At 41.3% G+C, this 18,301-nt stretch overlaps 1 protein-coding gene across 5 annotated transcripts in view; it reads left to right on the top strand.

The window, feature by feature from the left end:
* Positions 1 to 18,301, top strand: part of runx1 (RUNX family transcription factor 1) — a 43,117-nt gene that overhangs the window by 18,179 nt on the left and 6,637 nt on the right. For 2 of the 5 annotated variants that reach the window (XM_049570675.1, XM_049570677.1), the window contains exons 2-6: positions 740 to 858; positions 7,365 to 7,516; positions 7,606 to 7,716; positions 9,780 to 9,936; positions 15,443 to 15,547. In XM_049570675.1, coding sequence (XP_049426632.1) covers positions 771 to 858; positions 7,365 to 7,516; positions 7,606 to 7,716; positions 9,780 to 9,936; positions 15,443 to 15,547 — 613 coding nt within the window. In that variant the 5' untranslated portion in view covers positions 740 to 770. Of the gene's footprint in view, positions 1 to 739; positions 859 to 5,653; positions 6,232 to 7,364; positions 7,517 to 7,605; positions 7,717 to 9,779; positions 9,937 to 15,442; positions 15,548 to 18,301 lie in introns of those variants that run through there. The other 3 variants (XM_049570680.1, XM_049570678.1, XM_049570679.1) reach the window with 3 other exon arrangements.

Here is an 18,301-nt window from a genome sequence, read left to right as displayed (position 1 = left end):
GTCCTCACCCCGGTTTGCAGTCTCTGCCCTTTCAGACTTTATGTGATGATGGTGAACACATCGCAGTACATACAACTGATGTCAAATTCAAACTCTGTGAACACAGATACAAAGAAAACACTGAATGGACGAATCAATCAAACAAACTACTATCGCTCAAGTGAGTGACCTCAATTTTTAACCAGAACTTCCAAATAGTCGGAGTGGAGGGCGAGGAGGAGGAGGAGGAGAGGAGGGAGGGGAAAAGGGGAGAAAATCATTTGAGTAGCTAAATGAAATTAGCAGCTTTAAAGAGCCTGAGGGCAAAGTGGAGTCCCGTCCCCTGTGGCTACGCTTTAGAGAAGGAGGGAATGAATTAAGCTTGACTGGCTCCTCTCCTCCTTCTCCATCACCTCCTCCTCCTCTCTCCCTCACTTTTTTTCCTGGTTTTTACTAATATATAGGGTGAGATGGAAGGAGGGGTGAGGTTGGGGTGAGGTGATGAATGAGGGGTATAAAAGGAGTTCGTGAAAATGAGGACAGGCTGAAGCTCTTCTTTCCGAATGAGTTTTCTGGCTCTCTTTGAAAGTGTTTTGGACTTTGGACATACAAAACACAAAAAACAACCTTAATTCATTTGTTAATTTCCCTTTCTTTAATGCCCCTTTTCCTTCTTGCTGTTTCCCCGCCTTAATCTTATCATTTTTTCCCTTGATATCCTCTTTTCTCTTCCCTCTGGGTTTTGGAAATTTGGCCCCAGCTGTTGCTGCTTCTGCACCCAGGATTGAAGCATGAACCCTGGGGCATTCTCCAACTCTGGCCCCCTGTCTTGGGCTATGTACCTGATGAGGAAGGGACGGACAGGCAGCGGACTCTTTGGTAAATCTGATTCCTCCTTCACACCTCATAGTCATCGTCTTCACCATCACATATGACGAACAAATTTCTTTTTTTTATCATGTTGAACTTGTTTCAGTCAATGTTCTTGTCATGTATTGTGGTCTAGAAACACTGCTTTAAATAACATATTTTATGGCCATAATTATCCAATAATCCATGTTTTTCCAAGAAGATCGTCACACTGTAATCCTCAAACCCCACAAAATGTTAATGGCATTGCTTCTGCTGGATTATTTTTGTATGATTTGAGCTTTTCAGTTTGCATAGCTAGCATGGAATAAGGGATAACCAATCTGGGATCTTACGAAGAACTTATACTTACAGGGAAGATGTAGTGACAACTTCTGCATCACTTAAAATTGATGTGATGCTGATGTGATTTTATTTCAACATGACCTCCTTACCAACAAACAGCCAAACTACATTGTTCCTCTATAATTTCGGGGCACTTAAAATAACTATTAGTCAATACACTGGTCAAACACAACTGCCAGGGAGATGACTGGATGAATTTGGTTCATCCATGGCCGGCAGAGCCACAAGGCCGTAAACAAGCATCCGAGATATCCATGACAGTGCACTGTACCCTGGGCCATTGTGAGCAATGTAGATTGCCTGTTTGTTGGTAACAAGGCAATTTAAAATTAAATCGAGTCAGATATATTAAGTGTGCAGAAGTCACCACTCCATCGTCCCTGAAAGTTTGAGGAATCTTTATTTGCTTGGTTCACAGATGGCACTGTACACTGAGTCGTATGATACGAAGCAATGCTGGTATCAATAACTTTGACAGGTGATTTTGACGGGGTATTGACTATGGATCAGAAGACACCGAGCAGCTCACGTTACAAGTCAGTCGGTGGGAAATGCTGGCTGAATGAAATCCAACTCCTCTCCCTCTGCCACGTTTCTCTCGCTCTCTCTGTGTCCACAGTTTCATTTGTGACTTTATTCCCACAGTATCTTCATTTGATTCATACTCACGCAAATGTTTTGACTTTGGTCTTTAAATTTTAAGGAAGATCCGACCCATTTTTACTTTCGATTAATTCAGGCATCGCATTTAGTTAATTTTCCAAACAGTGCCTCAGAGCGCCAACAGCCTACAGGATATGATGATACATGATTATATGAATTGCTATCAGCATCCAAACTCGCATTGTTTCTAAAGAATCTGTCAGTATACCTGGCATAAGGCCGAAATTTTTCCCAGATATATAGTTTCAGTGCATCCTTCAGTGTTTGAATTATTTATAAGTGTGGTTCTATGAGGAATAAATGCCCAGTGTCAGATTTAATGACAGTAACTTTGATGAAATTGCAGCTTGACAGAAATACTTTCACTGCAGGTTGAATATGTTGCTTGAATACAAGCAGGAAAATGTGTTAATTATTGATGTGATTTCATTGGTCATTCTTATTAGATAATTTGCGACGCCAAATCTCGAGGTGTCTGAATTCACTCACAGATGATCTTCAGATAAAAAAAGGCCCTGCATGAGGACGTGAAAAATAGATATTTCCAAGGGCAAATCACGTCAGGTCCATCTCAGGCCGAGACAAGAGTGGAGGCATTTACATTTTTTATCATCCCCCCTTTGGCTACTGAGGGACGGACGTAGAGGCAGACTGGCATCTCACAAAAACTCATCCGACAGCGTGTTGATTTAACTCAAATCAAATCAGCTGACTCCCAAAGAGGCCTTACTCAAACAGGCAGGTGCACAGGAAACCAAAATTACCTACCAATAAACACCAGGCTCCTGACTGACCAGATGTTAGTTAGTTGTGCAAAACTACTTTTTCCTTTTTTTTTAAATCACGAAATATTTCAAGTGTCCAACATTCCTACAAATTAAAATTGAGAGAGCTACATCTGCTGAGGATGACCATGTGATGCAGTCAAAAGCCCCAGCACACGTGAGTAAGAGGATATTACTGTAAGTTACTGTAAATTCACCCGGTCGTTTTTAGATGTTAACAGTCATGTTCAGATGAGCAAATAAAAAACCCAGGCATTTTTTTTTTTAATCTGAATTTATTTATTTTTTTTAAACTGAATTTGTGAACTTGGAAGAAAAATGTGTTTTTTTATTCGCAAACCTTGAAATGGCCGACTGGAAAATTCAAAAACAGGAATTCAGAGCATATAACTTCAAATAGAGTTGAATATTTACTGTCTTAAATCCAACATATTTAGAGGTCTTTTAATTTCACAAATTGTTACACGTGAAAATAAAATTATTATGGCGTTTTAATTCAGTTCTTAATTCTTTTAACAATAATGGGGCCATACGTCAGTGCCCATTTCCTGCTGACATTAAAGCTGACATTAGAGTGCATGGTACCAATGTCATTTCTTTCGCCCACTGACTGCTACATCCCACAAGCTGTCTGAGATCTATCAGTGTAATAAATACATTAAAACATCTCAGTTAAAGTCCACAATCACATAAACACAAGCAAAACAGTTGTCACTGATGTACCTTTAAGTCTTTCTTGCCAGACAGTAGCTGCTGACCGAGAGGTTGCTACCCCCACAGCAGCTCTCGTCCCCTGGTGTGAAGGGTGCTTGTGCGACTGGCTTGGACGCTAACGTTGTTTTTTATCTTCCACTTCCTCTTGATCGCCTTCATAGTTCACAGCAAAACCAAAGTGGTCCAACACCAGACCTGTAGGGTATTGGAGGATCTTCTATTTCTGGTCTGGTAATGGTTTACTAACCACCTTGCTACATGCTAACTTAGCATAGTGCCTCCCAGCTTGTCATAGTTATCAAAGTCTTGGTTATCCAAGACAGATTTTATGATGATCAGACAGATGCTCACTGATTTGATCAATCTGGATATATCCTGCAAGTTTTGTGATGATTGGGACGAGGGCTTTGGAGGTAGGTCTATTATGTGCTGAGCTATGGCCCTTTGAAAGTTCACTGGTGAGTATTTTAAAAACTAAATAACATATCAACAATAACTTTTAATAAGCTTTGTCTCGTGATGATCCAAAAAAAAAACTACCATATATAATACAGAATCTTAGAAATGGCGGAAAATCTAATCAGCATTGCATTTTTTGAACCTTAATTTCTTCATCCCTGTCAGGCCTACTGAGATCATATTTGTCGAGGAGTATTTAATCTCAAACATCCAATCATTGGAGAAATTTCATCTACTTACGATGTACCATCTCAGGGGAATTTGCAAAAACAGAAAATTAATAGTAATAAACGAGCAGAAAAATAACAGTGTTTCAGGACTTGAACCTTTAATGGAATAATTATTGAAACAACACTGGATTAAATGTGAACTGAAGCTTAGTTATAACATGATGCATTTTGGGATGCTGAGATCATCAGTCAGCTGTTTGTTAACCCTTTGAAAGCTGAGCACATTGGCTTGATTTCTTTCAAAAACAGAAGAAATGACCCCGAAACTTTGCAAGAAATTAGCAGGAGGACAAAATTCAATTTTTTTTAACCCTTTGGAAGCTGAAGTGACATCACTTATCTTGTGCTGCTTTCAGACGCCTTTCGCAAATACTACTGAATAAAAAACCGGTGCGGCTTCTTTCAGAAACATGGGGGAAAAGGCAATAAGCAACTTGGTAAAAAAAAGTGTCCCACATTTTGCCAAAAATGTATAGATTTAGATTTTTTTTTTAATAATAAAAAATAGGGGGAAAAATATTTGGAATTATGTTACAGAATTATTATAGTTTTTAAGCACGTTTTTCCAAGTTATGTCCTTGTTTGTTTGATTGTTTTTAACTTTTTTCCATGTTGTTTTGTTTTACTTATTTTCATGTTTTGATTTTCTTCTTTAAACAAATTTAATTAATTTGTTTAGAATTTCCTTTTTTAAAGCTATCTTAATTTTTTTTATATATATATATATTTCATTTATTTATTTGCACTGTTTTTTTTTTTGGTTTCTTTTTCTTTGTGTGTTTTATTTGTTATTTGCTTTCATTATTCCCTGTCATTTTACATTAGAGTTTTGCTTACTGGCAATTAAATTTCATAATTTTTTCCCCATAAAATCACATCCTGACAAAATTAAAATCAATATGTTGTGGACCACAGTTGCTGCCTCTGCATGAATATGAATACGATTACTGAAAATTAATCCATTGCATAAAAAAATATTTACAATTTTCAAAGCTATTGGATCCTGCTCTCCTAAATTATCATCATTTAAATCAACGTCACACTGAAATTTTTTTTTTTTTTTTAGTGGTTTTGAAGACTGAATTTTGTTGGGACTGTCTAAAACCAGTAAAATAAATAAAACTAATTGGACAACAGGAGTTGTTTCAAGTCATGCTTCGCTTTAACACCGTATGAAAGTCTCATTTAGAGACTTGAGCCTTCTCCATGGCGCGTGTGTGTGTGGTGCGGCTGTCGTTCATTAGATCACCTACTGCTCCCTATCGTCCATATCCGGTACTGACAGCCTGTGATTGTTTTTAACCAGTCACAGCGACAATATTTACTTTGTTTGTTTGTTTGTTTGTTTGTTTCTGCAGACCTATCTCATTTATCCATGTTCAGTTATTATACAGCCACAGATTTAACACCTACCCCTGCGTCATCTCACCATGCTGACCATAGTGTCAGTTTGTGGTGCTGCTCCAGCTCAAGAGGAAGTGCTGCTGTGCTTTGCCCTGATCTCCTTCTCCCCTAAACCCCGCCTCCCCTCGGACGGATATTCCACTGATTGGTTAATACGCCTCCAGTGACAGCAGGCGGCGAGTCTCTCCATTGGCTGAGAGCTGCTCCCGCACGAGTGACATGCAAATCCAGAGGTCTGCCGGTAAAAGCCTGGCGCTGTGTGCCGTGAGCTCTATTCATGTAGCGGGGAAGGGGGAGAGACTTAACCGGGGCGCAGAGAGACGGAGCGGCTTGTTTGTAACGGTGCACTCAGTGTAGGCCGTTACAATCAGAACAGTAGGTCAGATTTACGCACGGCTTTCCTCCGTGTTTTGCCACTTTCCTTCCACTTTTGATGACAAACGCGCGGAGGCTTCATTTCATCTGCGAGGAGACACAATTAAGGAGCTTTGAAGACTTTCTCAGAGTGACTTTTGATCGCCGCATAAGTGTTGGAAACCTACTTTGGACGTTTGGCTTTTACGCACGAAGGCTGAAATCCGCCGGCGCACCTGGACGACATCTTTTTTTTTTTATGGGCAGATAAGAAGTCAAGAAGCTACAGACAAATACCCACACGCGAATCTGCTGCTTGTGCCGTAAACAGGACGCAACCGGGAGGTTTATATTGCGGATCGGGGAAGCTGGGTGTCTGTGGACGCACTGTGGCGCACAAATGGTGTTTCTGTGGGACGCGAAATACGGTACAAGTCATTTCTCCACGATGTTTCTCTTCAAATATATAATAAGAGTGTGTGTGCACAACAGCTTCACCTCCGGCAGCATGCTCTGTAGGGTAAAGGCAGGAGAATAATATGAAGTCACGCAGCAAATTCCCTCCTCTCCTCTGCGTCATTATCCACGATGGATTTAAGTTTTCCTAAAACCGAAAAAGAAACCCTCTCACTGTTTGTTTCAGATTTGATCCCAGAGCAGCTGTGGTGTTCGTGTCTGCTTTGCAAACTCTTTTTCAGTCTGTAACTTCCTCCATTGATGTAAATAAACCACGGACGCACACTGGCAGGCTCAGTGATGCTTAAAGCACATGTGTGGCGCAGCAAAAATATTACAAGCAAAAATCTATCCCATAATAGAGCAAGTTTAATATGTGAGTGTGCACCTGGAGTCACAGCAGATTTGCAGGACTGATTATAGACTTTTAAAAAATCGAAACTGGTTTGAAAGTCCAGGGAATTTCTGTATAATAATTTTGCTTCTTTCAAATTTAATGAGAACGTTGAAATAATTTCAAGAGAATTTGACACTGCTTCAAGAAAAGTTCATTTCATGACGCAACATCCTGTGACATTAGGAACGCAAAACAATAAATCAGCCGTAAACACACCCAGGCCATCACCAGCTGCTAAAATTAGGGAACAAACAAGGTATGATTATTGAACACACTGAATCACACTCACATTTTCACGTGTCTCTGTTGACACCTGTGTTCAAACCACACACTGCCCCTTCACTGAGCTCTCTGCGCGGCTGCAGCTCAGCACAACATAGCATCAGTGGGAGGGTTTTTAACTGTAAGCCAAACTCCAAACCCCCAGCATGCGGCTTCAATTGTAGCTTGGCTGACTGACAAGCCAGCAGAGCCACCGACACTGCAGACAGACGCACAGACAGCTGCTTATCAGGTTCCTTCTGATTCCTGTCTTCATTGTGTCACATGGGTTGAAATCTGTCCTCTCACATTTGAACGTCTTTGTCCAAGCAGAAAATATTCACATATGGAAGCAGCACTGATTAACTGCAGCTCTTTAAGCTTCACCTCCTTTAGACAAGCATCAAAGGAAATTCCACTTAACTGACTCTGTCTTTTTCCTCTCAGACCCAGCCCCTGGCCGGCGTTACACCCCACCTTCAACGACCCTGGCCTCAGGGGGGAAGATGGCTGAGGCTCTGCCTCTGGGCGCCCAGGAGGCCGGAGGTGGGGCGGCTCTGGTGGGCAAACTGCGCATGGCCGACCGCGGCATGGTGGAGGTACAGTGACATGCAATTAAATATGTCAGCCCTTGAATTTGTTTTAATGAACTGAATGAGTTCAGGTCAGTGACTGTGATGTCTCACAGGTGATCTCAGACCACCCAGGTGAGCTGGTGAAGACGGACAGTCCCAATTTCCTCTGCTCGGTGCTGCCCACACACTGGAGGTGTAACAAGACCTTGCCCATTGCTTTCAAGGTGTGTATCTGCTCCAAAAAATGATTTCATTTGTATTATGTACACAGTGAAAGACAAGCACATTTTGCTGACATCACTGCTGCATTTTTTCATGCACAACTCTGACTTGTATTTTACACCGCAGCATCACCACTTTGGCTCCAGGCTGTAGGGAATCAACCTGACATTGCAGGAAAATAACCATACATGTCATTATACTTCACAAAAAAATATATCAAAATTGACAGCGATATAGCCGACAAAATATTCAGATTACATTCTAATTTTCTGCTTTTCTACTCTTTCATTGCATCTTTTTTGGTCTGGAAATATTTTACAACTCAAGCTGAGATCTTTAACTTCCTGTATTGCAATCAAAAGACTCACAATGTACAAAAATACAAAATAAAGAAGCAGCATATCCTCATATTCCAGAAGCTGGAATCAGTTAGTCTTTGGCATTTTTTTTTAATTATAAATGACATTTAAATAGGAATATTTATGTATAATTATTCTTAATATCAGCTAACGGTGCAAAGTGAGTAAAATTTGTTAATTATTTTTTACGTAGCAAAGCAATAGCGAGCACGTTAAAGCATAATTTCATTGATTAAAAATTTGTCTCCAAACAAAAACGCTGTCCTGTAAAAAATCCAAAATCCCACAAAAGCAACATGACCAAATTTGGATTTGGCAGCAATGAAAAGTCCGATCAGCTAATACAGATTTCTGTTTGAATATGCTATTAAACATTTTATGAAGGCTGGCCATTTTACCGGGGTTGAGCTTCTTTTACGACAAGAAAAAAGAACAATTTGATGTCTCCATCGTCTGTTTTCACAGCATGATGGGCTAATTTTCTTGCATTTCTTATTGTATTCCCTCATGTGTGTGGACGTGGACGGCTTTCCTGCACTTTGAGGCAAAATGCATTTGTGGAAAAGCAGCTTTTAGCCACAGAACACGCCACTGATTGATTTATTGAGTTTTATGCATTAGTGTTCACACATGCGCGCGTGCTATGTGTGTATATGTGTGTGTATATGTGTGTGAGAGAGAGGAAGAGTTTGGCGCACTGTGCATCATTATGGAGTGTCATGAGCGGATGTCACTGCCTCTTACTGATAATGGATGACTGTTACGATGCGTGCACACACACATATACAGAGACCCACATGTACTGTATATGAACACTAGAATATGCACTGGTGCATATGTAGTGTACGTGACAACACACACACTGCATTGTAGGTGCACACACAGGTACAATGTGTGTGTATACACCAAAGGCATCCTTTAACACACACACACACACACACACACACACACACACACTGGCCTGAGAGCTTCATAATTGTTTCCTTTGTTTTGTTTATTCTGCTGGGCTAGTTTCATGCCCCATTACTGCCAGTCTCTTGCCTCTGTGTGTGTGTGTGTGTGTGTGTGTGTGTGTGTGTGTGTGTGTGTGTGTGTGTGTCTTTCTCTCTCCCCCAGTTCATGAATGTATTAGCAAGCTGACACCAGTATTTTTCAAATCCAGTGAGTCACCACTTACGGAATATTTTTATCCAGTCACATTTCACCACAGGGCCGGACCGATTATTGAAACATCAGCTATTAGACCAGCCTTAGACCAGTTCTATCCCATGGAAACAGATGCTTTTGTCGAGGAGCAAAGTTTAAATGATTTCACGAGGTCAGTCCCAAAGTGTCCCACTCACCACGGGCTGTGGTTACTTGCTTAAAGAGCTCAAGGCTAAAAGAGAAACCTTCCGTAGAACAGTATCTGCGATGGTCATTTGCACACTGATGCTTTGGTGTGATTAGCGTTAATATGGAAATAAGCCTCCGTGGCTGTATATGTGTGGAGCTGTGGAGCAGGAGAGTCTCTAATCTCTAGTCACACGTTTACGTTTTACACATGTGTTTGGGAGAGTTGATTTTTTCATAATTTGCATCTTTTACGTTACGTTTCAGAGCGCAAGTCATCCACGGGCCACTAAACACTAAAGTCCCAATGCTCATAAAAAAAAAACAAAAAAAAAAACAATCAACATCTACATTACTGTTTTTCATATCACCAGGTGGTTGCCCTGGGCGACATCCCCGACGGCACCCTGGTAACAGTGATGGCGGGAAACGATGAGAACTACTCGGCTGAGCTTCGCAACGCCACGGCCGCCATCAAGAACCAAGTGGCCAGGTTCAACGACCTGCGCTTTGTTGGCCGCAGCGGAAGAGGTACACACACACACACACACACGCACACACACACATTTAAACGGCAGTTTCAATTCAGTTTTAATTTTATCCATAAAGCCCAGTATCACAAATCACAACTTGCCTCAGAGCGCTAACTCCCCCCAAAAATCTTGAATGGGGAAAAAAATGGTAGAACCACGGCTCACGATACAGGCATAGCCACGATCTGAGGGAATCTGCGAGACAGTGGAGCACAAAAGGGTCCAGAGAAGAAGCTGAGTTAGTGACATGCATGTGACATGTTAGCAAATGAAGAGAGAGAGAAAGAGAGAAGGAGAAAAGGTGCTCGGCGTATCATAGGAAGTCCCCCAGCATACTAGGCCTAAGGGAGCGATCACACCGAGATGAAACGCTAGAAACGCAACGCCAGTAAAACCATTGTTTCCTATGATACGGCGCGTCTGACCGGCATTCAAGCGTCTTTTTAGACACGCGTTTTTGTAGACGCTTCTTTTTAGACGCACGTAGACGCTGAAAAGTTAAAATATTTTCAACTTTTTGAGCTTCAGACGCCAGTAGCTAGTGTGCACTGAATAAGTACTTCGAGCGTTTAAAGCGTCTTTGAAGCGTCCGCGTCTCTAGCGTCTCATTTCTGTGTGATCACCCCCTAAGTCAGCCTAACTAGGGGCTGGTCCAAGGAAAGCCTGAGCCAGCCCGAACTATAAGAGCCGGCCCTAACTATAAGAGGCAGCCCTAACTATAAGAGCCGGCCCTAACTATAAGAGCCAGCCCTAACTATAAGAGGTGGCCCTAACTATAAGAGCCAGCCCAAACTATAAGAGCCGGCCCTAACTATAAGAGCCAGCCCTAACTATAAGAGCCAGCCCTAACTATAATCTTTATCAAAGAGGAAAGTCTTAAGTCTATTTTAAATGTGGAGACGGTGTCTGCCTCCCGGACTGCAACAGGAAGATGGGTCCACAGAAGAGGAGCCTGATAGCTGAAGGCTCTGGCTCCTGATCTACTTTTGGAGACTTTAGGGACTATGACTAACCCTGCATTCTCAGAGTGCAGTGTTCTGGTGGGATAATATGACACCATGAGCTCTCTAAGATATGACGGAGCTTGACCATTTAGAGCTTTGTAAGTTAGGAGAGGGATTTCAATACTGGATTTCACAGGGAGCCAGTGCAGAGAAGCTAAACCAGAAAAAATGCACAAATGAAAACACACAAATGCAAAAACAACGAAAGTATGAATGCAGATTTTTGTCTGTTTTAAAAGATGGCAGAAATATAAGCTTCGGTGAGAGAAGCTTCAGACCGGTTGAGGCTCAAAGTGTGTTTTGCACAAGTACACAACACAGCAGGGATAAATTAGGGGAAGTACACGTGAATAAATACAGCATTCACAACTTCCTCGTAACACCCCATTCAACGTCTACCTCGCTGCGTCTCCCCTCTCTCTTTAACGGACACACTAGTCCACAGTTACACTAAATCAGTCACAGGCAAATGTCCCAACTTATCTATTTAAAACACTAGGCCTGTGTACACAAGCCCCGCTAACACACACACACACACACACACACGAGAATGACAAGTACTCCCCAGCTGAATGGAAATATGGGAGTAACTGTCAATATCTGACAGATTCCAAAGTCCTGCAGTTGAAAAATGAGCACATTAATAATTCACGCGCAGGGGATGCATATTGAATGGAGAAATATGAGGAGTAGAAATTTGTTTTCATGCAAATTCAGCTGCGCAGAGTACAATGAGGCTCCTTTTCCCGGCGTCACTCCATCTGAGGACGAGTGTAAAATAATAAAAAAAAACTGTTGCCTTTGAAATTAACAGCTGGATCAGAGTTAACGCAGGACACCAACAAATAGCGCTTTGAGATTCATATGTCTTCTCTACAATTTAAATTATATATTTTTATATATAAATATATATATATATATATATATATATATATATATATATATAGATCCCTGTGTTGTTCAGTGTATGATAACAAGCCACATTGTTGAGTGAAGTGTCCCCACCTTAAATGTCATTAACAGTCTGGGTAGGAAGTGGTTAGTTTAGCCGCCGACAGCAATGAGTGGTTTAGTGGTTTGACTAGTGGTTTCTCTGTGTGCGACTGTGTGTGTGTGTGTGTGTGTGTGTGGGTGTCTGTGTGAGTCAGTGTCAAAGGTTACAGTTCTCAAACTTAGTCATCATCAGCCAGTGTTCTCTGTTTTGCCGATGCACTTAGTTACAACCCAGAGCAACACTGCCACTGCTCACATGATTTTTTAGTAAAGAAACTGGTTGGTTTTGCTAAATCCTATTCCAAAATTATAACCGTCTAGAAACTGAGAGTTAGATTTTGGTACTCGAATTTTTTTGTAGCTATACTTTGAGCAAGTGGAAGCAATATTCACGTGACTTTTTTGTAGTCAGCTACAATCATATCTGTGTAGTGTGCATTTCCATGATTATACTTTTAATAGAAAACATTTAGAGCTGTGTTGGAATGTGTAAAAAAAATAACCTTGCTCATTGTGATGCATTTTTTAAAGGTCACTTAAGGTGATTCAGTCACGTCTTAGGAATGTATGATGCATTAGTGATTTCAAAAGACAATGAGTGTGTTTACACGGACAGTTTAATTCTCTTTTCATTCGGAATGAAAGTTCATTCCTATTAAAAGTGATCTTGTAAACACCTAATTCAGAATGAAAACGGCCAATGTGATTGAAAATTCATTCCGATGTAAGGGGCTGGAATATTCTGTTTCTAATTCCCAATGAAAGAATTTCTCGCACTTGTATACACTCATTCCTCTTTAAGTTCATTCTTTCTGCGCATGCTCGTTTCCTTGCCCTTCTGGCGCGATGACGTCGGACTCGTTGTACTAACCGGTTTCCATTCGCCACAGCACGGTCTTCTACCTCCCTTCTCCTCCTCAACAGACGAAGCATTAGCAGAACAAGGTTGTTGTCGTTCTGCTGCTTCAAGAATATAAGCAAAACAAGCCTGAAAAAGGCACTAAGAACGGCGTCGTCAAAAATCTTGTTATCCGGAGCGAGGACTACAGTGTTTTCTTCTGGTAAACACGTAACATCCGCCCCGCCCCCTATCCAATCAGAAACCTTCCCTGCCCCAAACCTCGTGCGTGTAAACCCTCATTCGGAATGAATATGTCCCATGTAAACCACCTGGAAAACTTTAATTCCGAATGATTTCATTCAGATTTATTTCATTCCGAATGAGAAGCCATCCTGCAACTGCACCCACTGATGATTTATTGATGGCAACGAATCTTTTTCACTTCACCATTTTGCTTTTTGTAGCCGTCCGTCCAAAATATGCCATGCATTTCTCAAACTTGAAAGTGGAGCTTTTCTAAAATGGCGACAGAGGCCGACAACAGCAATAAATAAATTAATAAAAAAGCTGCAGGCCTCTTATTAGCAAAGGGCTCCCACATCCGACGGATAAAACTGTCTGATTAACCTTCAAACTCCTGGAGCTGTTACCCGAACCAACCTTCCAGGATTGCATTTCATCATGTCATCAGCACACGTCCCACCAGTGCTGTTTTCTTTTTGTTTTCGATGCAGTGGCATTTCAGTGTGACTGCCTGGTGAATCTGAGTTTATCTTGGTGTGTGACATGGACGCATTTTCACGAGGTCAACAAAAGATGAATTTGCATGTTGAGAATCGGATGAAACAGGCCTCTGCTGAACAGGAGCTGCGACACCCGTCAGCTTCAAACAGTTAAACAGTGAGTGTGAGTGCAATAAAACATGGCAGCGCTACTGTGGAGGTAAAAGAAATAATGATGCAACATCTGTCATGGCTTGTGTGTTGGTTTCATATCATGGTTTGGCCTACTACCACCAGATATGACTGTGTTTTTGTGTGTGTTTGTGTGTGTGTGTGTGTGTGTGTGTGTGTGTGTGTGTGTGTGTGTGTGTGTGCACACGTACAACCAGTTTTAAATCTCGCTTTTAGTTCCTCTTTTAAACAGGACTGCCATTTTTCTCTTTCACAATATCACACTCTGTGAACACACACACACACACACACACACACGCACACACCACTTTATTATTCCGGTAAAACACACACACACACACACACACACACACAACTTTATTATTCCGGTAAAACACACACACACACACACACACACACACACACACACACACTGCTGTTTTGAAAATAGTGTGCATAACAAATTCCATCTGATTGACACTAACTGAGCAACACACACACCTCTTATGTTAAAACTGCTCTTATCTACAGACAGTGAGAGACATAAGGGTGATTAGAGAGACAGTCCCAGAAAACACTGTTGTCAAGACACACACACACACACACACACACGTACATTTGTGATTCCATGTGTGTGTGTGTGTGTGTGTGTGTGTGTGTGTGAGAGAGTGATGCCACCGGCTGGCTGATAGACACAACAGACACAAAGACTTCAGCTGTTCTCCCCGCTCCCTCCCTCCCTCCTGTGTCTCTATCAGCCAAAATCTTACTGTAAGTTCTCTCTGTAAACAACCTGCGCGAAAACACACTTCATGTTCCTCTACACTGTATACTATTTATACCACATGGAATACACTGTGTATAGAGCAGGATGTAGAGTAAACAATGTGTATGCTGTGTAGATGTGGACGCTGGAGAGAACATTTGAAGTGATAACACCCCCCCTAGTGGTCGAATCAGTGGTCAGCAAACTTGTGCTTGGTTAAACTTTATTTTAATTTCAAATCAACGTCGTGTGTGTCATGTGCCAATATTTAAAGGTTTTTAAAGGATTGTCCGATATCAATATTCCATCTGTGTGATTACTAGATGTTCTCGCATCATCCCTGCTGCCTTGATATGACGCCCACACTCTATACACAGCACAAGCTCCCACACGTTTGAGGCTAAATGCTCCGTGTTGTCCGTTTGATAACAAGTCCACCGTGTGTGTGTGAATGCAAATCATGTGGCGCTGGTCTATAATTATCTTTGGAAATGTTGTGACGCCTTTTTCCGAATGTGCTATGTCACTTTAACGTGTAATCATTGGGAAATGTTAAGAGAGAGTAAACAGGCACATAAGTGAGAGTAACACCCGCGTGTGTGTGTGTGTGTGTGTGTGTGTGACTGTCTGCACGCTGTAACTTTACTCTGACCCTGGCATTCAATAACAGTGGTGGTCTGCACATGTGGTGAGTGGGTGGTACTTCCACACTCACTTCCACACACCACACACACATGAATAGTCCCATATATGTGTGGTACAGACACTTGATATTTTTGGATTATGTCATGGTCAAATAAAACATGCAATTGGTTTTAAGTGTTTCTTAAAATAGTATATTGGCACACCTTAATTAATGCAAAGTCAATGTAGTCTAGCATAATCAAGATAAAGATAATGAAAAGATCCTAATATTAATGAACACATTTTTCTTTTCCATTCTATTTCCTGTTCTCTTCTCTGTCTGCCCTTTGCTCCCGCTTCCTTCCTTCCCTTTTCTTTCACAGGGAAGAGCTTCACTCTCACCATCACAGTGTTCACCAACCCTCCTCAGGTGGCCACATACCAGAGAGCCATTAAAATCACAGTGGACGGGCCCAGAGAGCCACGACGTGAGTGACTTTTTCCCCTCCTCAGCAGATAATAACACGTGGAGTCCCACAGGGTTCCGTTTTTAGTCCCATCTAATTCTCTATGCTCTCCCTGCGCACATTTTGTGTTGCTTTAAAAAAAAAAAAAAGCATGAATGTGAGTTGATGTCACAAAATTCTGTACAACTAAATGACACCAAGTGAAGCATCTTGGTATTGATGGCAACACCTTTAAAACACTCACATCCATGGGATTTATGACAAGTAAAACAAGCAAACAGGACCAGCAGTCCCCACACCAGAGGCCTCTCTCTTCTGCTGCTGCTGCCACAGGAGCTCTTTAACACCTCCTCCACGACAGGTGCACTGCACCTCGTTAGGTAATGCAGCACACCTGGGCAGGTCTGCAAGGGAGGGAAAAGGGACAGCAGCAGAGAACACCGCCACCCTTAAAACAAGGGTGCTCAAAACTAAAGTTTCAGCTAAACACAGAGCAACAGCCACAAATAATTTAACAAAAGAGATGACGTCCACACAAAAAGGCCACGAGATTCTCACAAAAACTTCACCTCATGGATGTTCTATCCCGCATGAGCCCCCAATAAATAAGGATTTAGGTCTGTGTAAGGGGTTAATTGCTTCACTAAACCTAAAAAAAAGTTTAGTACAATGTTACAATGTTACTGTAATCACATTACATTTGTCTGTAGCATAGTAACATATACATACACACAGATATACATTGGTTGAGGTCAGTGATTGAAACAAATAAATGCCAGGGCTATTTTTTAATACCCATGGTATATTAGTTTATTTGGGCCTAGCTATATGTAGGGGAGACCGGGGATGACTGTAACACTTTTTGTTTGAGCAAATGTAACTCAGTGGGTTTTTTGTTAGAGCTCTTAAATTTTGATACATGGTACCCATATTTGTCTGCTATAAATAACACACACTTTGACTTCTACTACACCATCACAGATTATGGAAATTAATGTCAAATACAAAGACGTATATTGTTATAACGTACCCCAGTACCGGGGTGAGTTGTGACAGTAGCTGGGGATAGATGTTACAATTAAATTATTGTGCTTAAAAAAGATTCACAATAGGCTAAATGTATTCAAGCACTTCAATGAATAATAAAGAAGGAACAATAAACTTGTAAGAATACAATAATTATAATATTAAAATAAATAGAAATGTATAACAACTTAAAATAAATAAAATCAAGAATAATAAAGTATTAACCTGTGTGTGTGTGTGTGTGTGTGTGTGTGTGTGTGTGTGTGTGTGTGTGTGTGTGTGTGTGCACGTTGCAGCCTGAATGAGGTTGACGTTTGAACAGCATTTTAACAGTTGAACAATAAACACTTACAACTCACAAAGAGTTACAACCCTCGCCATGCCTAGCAGCCATGAAAGAGCTAACCGTTTTTAGCATTTAGCTTCAAAGCTAGCGCTAATGAAACACATCAAATTAAACTAGAGAAACTACTACTTGAGTCTATGTTAGTGAAACAATTGTACAGATAACACAGTGGACACTATGCAAAAAAACAACTGTGATGAAAATGTTTGGTGTCTCACCTGAAGAACTGTTTTTTGGCTCTAGAAGAGACAAACTTGGACTCAGAGACATGTGGCTTCACCAGTGAGCTCCAATTGTAAATGGGCATTGACTATGTTGATGTCACCATAGCTCGTTTCTAATTGGCCAAACTGAGAGTGTTACAACTATCCCTTTGATTATGAGATTATTTTTGTAGGCTTTTTGTCTTTAATGGACAGGACAGTGTGTGAAATGGGGAGACGGAGAGAGAGAGTGGGGACTGACACACAGCAAAGGGTCGCAGGCCGGACTCGAATGTTTTTTGGAGGTCAAAAAGCTCCAGAAAATATCTTTAAAAAAGTAACAATCGTACTATACTTTATGAACATGTGAGCTCAATTTGTTATCTACAGTCGTACTTAAATTTGTATTGTAGTCAACTAGAATCTAAGTGAAGACATGTTTCCAATTCCTCCAGCAAACTCTCAGTTGAGTGAGTCAATAAGGAACCTGATGCAACACTGAGTTCCTCTCTCACACTCTGATGAAACAGAAGGATTTCTAAAGGCAGATGACGGCAAGCAGAAGAGAAAGACAGCTAATACGCACTAATACACAGTTTGTCCTGTAACTATGATTCATGTTAAATGGAACTGGGCTGAGTGGCACTGGTCAGAAAAGACGCGAGGAAGACTCCTGCCAGCTCCGTTCAGCTGTGAATAACCATCACTCGTCTCTAACTCGCCCACACACACAAACACTTAGTATAAATACACACATGCGCACACTTCCTCCGCTGGGAGGAAGTGCCTGTAACTGGAGCTCAGTCTCAGTGCTTTGAAGTGCAGCCAACACCACAGACAGCGTGACAGACCACTGCACACACACAGTCAGAGAGACAGCCAGACCCCTATGTGGCGCCCATCGTCAGATTCCCAAGCGCAGTAGCAGACAGAGTGTTAACAGTGTCGCGACATTGTTATAGCATGTGTGGGGCTGTAACTGTTACTGTAATCCTTGGATTATGTAATCAAATTACAAGAATGATTCAGCTGACAAATCACCTCTACACATCTTTGTGTTCACTTTCAATTGAAACTGCAGAGAGCTGGTGCAAGGGGGCAATATATACTGCTGAAAAAAATAAGGGAACCCTTTATCGCACGTCAGATCTTGATTAACAGTTATTCAAGTTGAAAATCTTTACTGATGTATGTTGCACA

This window comes from Epinephelus fuscoguttatus, linkage group LG24, assembly GCF_011397635.1.
Source record: "Epinephelus fuscoguttatus linkage group LG24, E.fuscoguttatus.final_Chr_v1".
In the NCBI taxonomy this organism is placed as follows: domain Eukaryota; kingdom Metazoa; phylum Chordata; class Actinopteri; order Perciformes; family Serranidae; genus Epinephelus; species Epinephelus fuscoguttatus.
This window is presented reverse-complemented; position numbering and strand designations above follow the sequence as displayed.